The sequence below is a fragment of the Momordica charantia genome (assembly GCF_013281855.1).
Source record: "Momordica charantia cultivar OHB3-1 chromosome 8 unlocalized genomic scaffold, Mcharantia_2.0 BLBB01000008.1, whole genome shotgun sequence".
Lineage (NCBI taxonomy): Eukaryota > Viridiplantae > Streptophyta > Magnoliopsida > Cucurbitales > Cucurbitaceae > Momordica > Momordica charantia.
Window position 1 is genome coordinate 13,383,024 of NW_028275166.1, and position 9,071 is coordinate 13,392,094.

The following is a 9,071-nucleotide window of genomic DNA, read 5'->3' on the forward strand; positions in this document are numbered from 1 at the left end:
TCTGAAAGGAGACGTCTTCGCGCACCCATGGAACGCGGAGCACCTGAAGCGTTATTACCCTTGAAATGCCAAAATGGTTCTCAATGGACCTGTAAAAACTTTTTCAATAGGATTATGGTCGGAATAGATGAGATGATTTAATTTCATAACTCCGAATTCAACCAGAAATTAAATGGGGGCCACGGACTCCCACACGATCAAATTCCAGCAGTCGGTTAAAATTCAATCCTCGAAAACCTAAGGGTACGAGGTGCGATTCCAAAACCACTGATGAACTTAAAATTCAAACCTTCAAGGTAAAGGGGCGATGTGAAAAGTTCAGAAAATTCAATCCTCCAAAACCTAAGGGTACGAGGTGCGATGCCAAAACCACTGATGAACTTAAAATTCAAACCTTCAAGGTAAAGGGGCGATGTGAAAAGTTCAGAATGATCAAGCCTCTGAATCTGAGGGTACGAGGTGCGATATGAAGAACAACTACGGACTTAGGATTTTAGCCTTTTAACGTTTTTAAGTTAAGGGTGCGATGTTAAAAGTCCAGAGTTGGTGCAATGCATTGAATACTAGACAGAGATTTGAATTCAAAATTTTAATAATTTTAATTGAAGGCGCGACCTCAAAGGTAAGAGGTCCGAGGTGACGTTGGCTACAGTTTAAAGAAAAAGCAAAGAAATGAGCGATGTTGCCAACACCAAAGTAAAAACGAATAAGAGCTTCTTCATTGAATGGAGAGCAGAGCCAAGGCTTATAGACCTTGCAGCTCTGCCCTAACACTTACAAACAAAAGAGAAAAGAAGAAAGACAGAGGAAGGCCTCAGCTGCTCCCGAGGTGAGGCGACCGTTCGCCTTGCGACCCCAAGAGGGTGATCTCCTAAGAGCCTGTTTGAGCGCCCTCCTGAGTGGTGCCGACCTGGTCCTCTTCGAGATCGGAGTAGTCAGAGTCCAGATCTCTGACATACTTATTCACCAACGCTTGGGGGCCAGGGGTGCTGTTAGGCCCAGAAGCCCATTGCTTGGCATACCTCTTCTTCAGACCACTGAGATCGATCTGAAGGTCAGGCATGTCGGAAGTAATGCCCTTCATGAGGAACTTGAAGCCCGCGTCAAAAAAGTCTTTGGCAAATCCGTCGAAGTCAGGATGTTGCCTGAAAGACTCCTCCAGCAGGGCTCCGTTGCTGAGACGCTCCTTCGCCGTCTCTAGCTCGGTAGTCGCACGCTTCAGCTTCTCGTCCTTCGCTTCAAGCGCCTGAAGCATGTCGTCCTTCTCTTTGAGGAGTTGGAACTTCTCCTTCTCCAGGCCCTTGGTGATGGCATGGGCAGCTCGGAGCTGGGCCTTGCGTCTGTCCTCTTCTTTCTTCAACAGCTCGGCCTTGGCCTCCACCTCGGCCTTCAGAATGTCCACCTCAGAGTGAGCCCTTAGCAGCTCATCCTTCATCGTGGAGGAAGCAGCCTCCAAGGCAGCAGAGAATTCCTCTTTCTCTCTCGCTGCCAGAACTTCCCTCCCATCCAGCTCGGCCTTTACAGCTAGGGCCGATTGAATGGAAGCAACAAACGCTTGAGAAAAACACCAAGAAGAAAATTAGACCGAGCTACCTGTTAGGTAAATTGAGCAAAATAAAGAAACCAATCTCACCTCAGCGGCGTAGTCGATGGTCCTCTGCAGAACGGACCCCGGGTCACTTACAAATTTGGACGCTCTTCTGAGGCAGCTGTCCAAACTTGCAGCGGAGATGCGGGACACCTGGTCCCTCACCCCAGAACTTGACGGTTCAACTCTGAACCGTGCTGTCACGTCGGACGTCCCGCCCATCTTGGCTTCAGGATCGTCCACCCGGTCTGCGAAGCTCGCGGACAGGACCCCACAAGCTCCGACCTCCAAGGGGGAGGTGGTTTTCTTCTTCTTCTTCCTCCGCTTCAGAGGGGCCGCCTCCCCCACCTCCTTGCCCAAGGGCGAGACGTCCACCGCCTCGGTCTGACCCCTTGGGCGCTTCTCCCGCGAAGGACCTCCAGAAGACTCCAGCTCGATTACTGGGGTTGGATCTTCTGAGGCTGGCCCTGCCACAGCAAGAGTTGCAGGTTCCGAACTCTGGGCGGCCTCGAGAGCATGGGCTCTGCCCTTGGACTTGCGCTTTACGTTACTCGCAAATCCGCAAACCATGGCTGCGAAACAAAGAACAGAAAGTCAGCACAAAGTTAGAGGAAAGGGGGGTAGCGAGCTCGACATACCTAGTTCGGAGTTCGGCCTTGAAGTTTCGATGGGACGAACTGCAGGGTTGTAATCTAACAGCCCGGACTCGAGCAGCAGCTTGTCGGTCACCAAGGTTCCGACCTTCCTGCCCCTCGGAAAGTGCTCCTTGTAATATTTCAGCGTGTCGAAGGAGGCTTGAGTAAGCTCGGGAACTGGCCGGATTGATACTGCACAAGACAAAATCTGAGTTAGACCTGAATAACAAGAAAGAAAGCTTACCATAAAAAGCAAGAACTACTCCGTACTTAGGTTCTCAAACCTAGTGGGAACGTCAAAGAAGGAACGACCTGACTCGTCCTTTGCAAGCCATTCCCCAGAAGCGTAGAACCACTTCCTCACCCATGCTTTGATGGAGGTCGGCCCCTTAACTATACCTCCTGCGCCTTTCCTTGCGCACATATAGTACCAACCAGGCTTCTTAGCTATCCTTTTCGCTTCGAAGCACGCGAGGAGCTGGTCATCATCCAATAGCTCGACCTCTTCATTGTCCCGAGCTCGTAACCAAAAAAAAAGATGGCCAAAGCAAAAATGACACCCCACCCATTGGGGGCCACTTGAACTGGAGCCAGCCCAATTCGGAAAAGAAACTCTTGGACGAAAGGGTGAAGGGGAAGTCTGAGGCCGTACTCAAACATTTTGAAGTAGAGAGTGACCCATCCTTCTGGAGGATTGTCAGCTCTCTCCCCCTCCTCTGGAATCCTAAGGAGGATGTTTTCAGGAATAGCGAACCCCCTACGAAGGGGTCTGAGGTAGTGCTCGGGTATCCTAGAAAGGTATTCCAAACCCTGACCCGAGGTGGAAGTATCACTATCCTCCCCGTCGTCGGAGAACCTAAAGTTTTCTATCTCCTCGAGCTCGGACTCTAACCTACGAGCTAAATCCTCTTCGGATCCTAAGTCGCTACTAAAAAAGGACGACATGGAAACTATGCTCGAAAGAGAATGAGAGGGAAGAGACCGACCTACCAAGGGTTCGAGCTGCCTTCAGATCGAACTCCAAGAATTCAGGAAGCGTAAGGTATGACCTGAAGGATTGGGGGTATTTATACTCGTCGGAAAACTTTCCCCACCGTACACGTGTAATCAACGAGCGGCTAGGATCTTCCCAAAATCTGAAGCGTCGGAATATTTGAATATTCCGACGATAAATCTACCGCAACAGTTGTATTTTTCCACGAATAGGAAGTCGCCACGTGTCCAAAGCGAATCGAATGAACTTCTCTGCCAGGTCGAGGTCGAATCGGACAGAGAGGGGGCCAATGTTTGGGGGAGAAAATACCCTGGATATGTAGAGGACAACTATTGGTGTTTCAAGATGACTCATGAGTCATTCCCAACTCGAACCGCCGAGATTACCACCACTAGCATTGACAGGTGCTAAGTATAAGGGCCGAGGTGCGACCTGGTCAAGGTCCGATCTACTGGGAAGCTCGGCAGGTCTGATGTGAGCAACTGTCAGCGGCATGATTATTGGGTGTAACCGTCGGTCCCGAGATTACCGGGTGTAACCGTCAGTCCCGAGATCACCGGGTGTAACCGTCGCGAGATTAACGGGACTACCACCCATAAGTAGAGGACCTCACTCCACACTCAGGTATTTTTTTTACCTCGAACTAAACTGGGAATCCAACCTATACTGATTTGATCGTCGGAGTGTTCACCTTTTTGTGCAGGTCCGCCCAAGTGTTCAGGTCGGTCCGGAGACCGGGTTCGAGCTACGATCAGAACAAACACTGTTGTGCCTATTCTTGCATAAACAGTATGTTTAATTAAATGTATGATGCATAAAGTATGCCATTTAGATTAAAATCTCATCATAGGTTAAAGAACGATCATGCATTGTATTAATACAAGTGTTATATGAAGTATGTTGTATTTTCCTTGTAATTAATATAATTGTTATGTTAATTGATGGAAAAATAAGTTGCATTGAGCATGAAATTTATGAATGTTATATATATATATATATATATATACACACTTTTAGTACAACATGTGGGGGAGTGGATTCGAATTCGCAACCTCTTGATTGGAGGTATATGTCAATTACCGTTTAGCTATGCTCGCTTTGGCTTTATGAATGTTATTTGATGCATGCCTATACGTTTAATAATATGTATAATTGTTATATATATATATATTTACAGCTTAGTATTGTATGTTTATGGTTAATTAATTTGTTTTATTAAAAGTTTTAAAATTAATTAATTGAACCTTAAGTTAAAGTTTTTTTCCCTAATAAGATTTTAGAGTTTCTTTAAAAAAAACCTTAATTATAAAATATTGTCTATAAGGGAACCATGTCTTAGCAAAGTTCTGTCTAGGTTGAGGTACTTAAGCTTACAGTTAAGCTGACCGTAAGGAAACACCTCTACTTGGGAACCAACCTGGGGGTTGAATTAATCAATATTTTATATACATACAATAATGTCATTAGTTTATTAAAATGTTTAATAAACTAAAACATTAGTGTACAACTACCAATATAAATAGTTATATTGGGCCGACTAAAAATTCACTTAGTTAATTTCACTTAGCCGGAATTTACTTAAGTAATATACCCTAGTCATAGAATACTAAGTGAAAGAAAAGAGAATACGTAATATAGTACATATATTTTGATATACAAGGTATATATGACATATATTTTTCTCACGTTTCTTCTTAAAGTTCACACTATGAGTTTCATGCTCGGCCTTATGTCGCCCTGGGCACGACCTCCCTATTAAAGGTGTTTGCATGGTTCAATATCGAAGTAAATGGAGATAGTATTAATAGTAAGTGGGAGAAGAACGTGTGACAACACATCCTACGGTCTCCACCATTAGTTTGCATTGTGAGATTTCAAAAATGACCTACGTGTCGTCCTGAAGTGTTCATCCTTATGGATGGTCCCATCCTACGGTCTCCACCATTAGTTTGCATTGTGAGATTTCAAAAATGACCTACGTGTCGTCCTGAAGTGTTCATCCTTATGGATGGTCCAGTGTATAGAATTGAAACCAAGGGAAACTCCAGAAATGGATAAAGGTTTCTTAGGTTTTGCTCCAATATTGTCCTTCCCTACGGCGAGATTATTGGGGCGGACCTTTGAGGTCTGAAAATGGTGGGTCACACTTACGGGGAATTGTAAAGCTAGTTAACAATTTCCAGACTAAATAAACCGTGACTAATGATTATAGGAATAAAAGTTATTCTGGTGTAAGATTTATTTGAGAACGTCTCAATTCAATTAAGGAGTAGTTGTCTGCCCTATGGTAGCTGTTGCTCTAAATCACTGAATCATCGTTGCAAATATTTAATTTTTAGGGTTGATTATTTCTTAATTTGCTAAATTTGATTAATTTAAAGAGTTTTTGCAAAGTTATAATGTAAATAATCTGTTTTTTTTCAGCAATTATGTCTATGTCTTTAATTTCACTTCTCGCCGCTGATAAATTGACTGTGGATAACTATCCCACGTGGAACTTTAACACCATACTCGTAGTAGATGATCTCTACTTTGTCTTAACGGAGGCCTGTCTAGAGGCCCCTGAACCTGATGCCACGAAAGCTGTTTGTGGCACATATGACAAGTGGACAAAGGCCAATTCAAAGACCCGAGTCTACATCTTGACCAGCATATCTGATGTTTTGGTTAAGAATCATGAGACCATGATCACTGCACTCGAGATCATGGATTCATTGCGTGACATGTTTGGAAAACCTTCCTCACAAGTCTTGCATAAAGCTCTCAAATTCATCTTCAACTCACGGATGAAGGAAGGAACATCTGTCTGGGAATATGTTCTCGGTATGATGGTCCACTTCAAAGTGGCAGAAATGAATGGTGTTGTCATCAATGAATCCAGCCAAGTCAGTTTTATTCTGGAGTCTCTTCCGAAGAGCTTCCTTTTCAGTTTTGCAGCAATGCTGTGATGAATAAACTGGAATACAAACTGACCACGCTCCTCAACGATCTCCAAACTCACGAGTCCTTCATGAAAAACAAGGGATCTGAAGATGAGGCAAATGTTATCACCTTCAACAAAAACTTCCACAAAGGTTCGACCTTTAGGACTAAGCCTGAACCTTCTTTTTTGGGTTCGAATAACTTCAAGAAGAAGAAGGGTGGATAGGGGAATAAAATTGTCTCCGTTGTTGCCCAGAAGGGGAAGAACTAAGGCCGCAGCCAAAAGGAAATATTTCTACTGCGATGTTGACGGGCACTAGAAGAGAAACTGCCTGAAGTACTTGGCGGAGAAGAAGAAAGCAAAAGAAAGGAATTAGTTTCTGGAGGATGGAGAGATGTCTCTCAAAGTTGGAATTGGGGAGATTGTCTCTGTTGTTGCAGTGGGCAACGTAAAGTTATTTTTCAGCAAGCATAGATACATGTTATTAGATAATGTGTACATTGTCCCTCAAATGAAGAGGAATTTAGGTCTCGTTTGGTAACGTTCCCATTTCCTGTTTCTTGTTTTTCGTTTCTAGTTTCCTGTTTCCTGTTTCCAATATTTTTAGAATTATTGAAGAGACGACCACGTCTCAACATTGAAGAGACGACCATCCTTTTTTTAAACACATACCCCACCACCCAACACCACCACCAAACCCTAACCTCTTATTTTATTTCGTCCCCTCCTCCCTCTGTCCCGCTGCCGCCATCCTCTGCCCTGCCGCCGTCGGTCTCGCCACACCGGTGAGCGGTTGCCTTTTATTTATTTATTTATTTTTTTTCTGTTTTTGGTTTCTTCTTTTGTTTGTTTCTTTTTTCAAGATTATCTAACGTAGTCTAATTTTGTTTTATTCTCTTTTTTAGATTTGGGACCACTTCATTTCTTTATAAGGGATCAAGATATTTTTTTTTCGTTTTCTTTTATTATTACTATTCAATTTTATTTATTTATTTGTATACTGTGTTATATTTAATTGGTGAATGAATCTAATTTATTTGTTTAATTCGTACATATATTTTTAATTCGTTTCTTTCTTGGATGAATTTATGCAATTATAAAATCATATATTTATTATTTATTTTGTGTTAGAAACTTAGTTTATTCTTTTGATTAGTGTAGTTAGATTTAATTTTTAATTAATATATTATTTATTTGTTTAAATAGTATATATTTATGTAATTTATTTATTTTATTAAATAATCGTAGGTATTTATAATTATAAAATTATGCATATTTTTGTATTATAATTCTTAATTACTATCTTTTTATATGTTTAATTAGTTTATATGTATTGATTTGCCTTTTTATTTAATACATGTGTGTAATTATAAAATTATACCCTTTTATTACAATTAAATTTAGGTTATTTATTTGATTGGTGTAGTTAAATTTAATTAGGAACTTAATTAAAGATATCCTTTTCCAATTTAGGATTGAAATGGCAGTTAAATGTTTGGCGATTGTACTGTATATGAATGGAGGTACTGTTGATGGTGTAAATGAAATTGATTACAATGGACTGTCAAATGGTGGTTTTACTGTGTACAGTGGTATTGAGTTTGAACATTTTGTTCAAATGGTTGGAGTGTCATTGAAATTAGATATGGGGAGGCGTAAATTAGAACTTGTATATAGACACCCTAATCAAACACCATAGAGTTCCATTAAATACATTCCTATTCCATTAGAGAACCAGAATGCATTGGATTTAATGTTCTCTATTGCACCGTCATGTCCACAATTAGTGGAATTATATGTGAATATTAGAAATATGACGAATGTCTCATTGAACCTCGATGGTGAACATGATATCCCGTTTGAATCAGTGGACTTTGAGGGACCCAACCAATATCTTGATCTCGAACCTGAGTTAGTTGTACCTCTAACTACTAATTTAGATGAAGATACGGACTTAACTGCTGATAATAGGTTTATAGAACTCAGGACAGCGACAGATGATGAGTTTGATGAATTGGAACTCGTGAGTGAACATGAGATCCCTTCTCAAACATTTAATGACATGGACAATGTTAACAGTGTTGCAGAACATGAGTCTATGTTGCGACCAGTGACAGTTGAAAATGATATGTTGTACAAGGGGTTCATGTGTAATGATAAAAAAACTATGCAACATATCGTCAAACGTTTTGCTGTAAAGAGTCACCACCCTTATAAAGTTGTAGAGTCGACATCATCTATATGGGCAGTTAGATGTAAGAAGTGGCAAGATGGATGCAACTGGCGACTTCGTGCGATTCTTAAGAAAAACATTAACCTATGGGAGATTACAAAGTATGTGGACCAACATTATTGTGTATATTCAGAATTTAACCAAAGTCATTGTCAATTTGATTCAAATATGATAAGTAGAGAATTTTGTGATGCAGTGAGAGCTAATCCTTTTACGAGTATTGCGACACTTCAAGATCTGATCAAGGAAAAATTTGGATATCATGTTCTTTATGGGAGGGTCTGGGAAGGAAAAACAAAAGCTTTGGCTCGTATTTTTGGTGACTGAGATGAGTCATATAAACTTTTGCCAAAGTGGATGTACATGCTGAAACACACTAATCCAGGAACAATTGTTGAATGGAAAATTAGGAATTACGGACAACTGGGTCATGGCATTCTTCATTCTGTATTTTGGTCATTCGGTCCTTGCATTACAGCCTTTCAAAAGTTTTGGCCCGTGGTTCAAATAGATGGTACTTACCTTTACAGAAAGTATAAGGGGAAGCTATTGATTGCAACATCAGTCGATTCAAATGGACATTTGTTACCTCTTGCTTTTGCCATTGTAGATGAAAAAAGTCGTCATACCTGGGGATGGTTTTTAAAAAACCTAAGAAAAGTTGTTACGCATGAAGAGATATGTTTAATTTCAGATCG

General features: G+C 41.3%; 1 protein-coding gene across 1 annotated transcript; it reads left to right on the top strand.

Annotated features, from left to right (window-relative positions):
* Positions 1-5,646: 5,646 nt before the first annotated feature.
* On the top strand, positions 5,647-6,365 carry LOC148209565 (uncharacterized). The gene is made up of 2 exons (XM_088126913.1): positions 5,647-6,102; positions 6,147-6,365. Exons 1-2 carry the CDS (start codon positions 5,647-5,649, stop codon positions 6,363-6,365), a joined length of 675 nt encoding a protein of 224 aa, XP_087983039.1.
* The last annotated feature ends 2,706 nt before the right edge of the window (positions 6,366-9,071 follow it).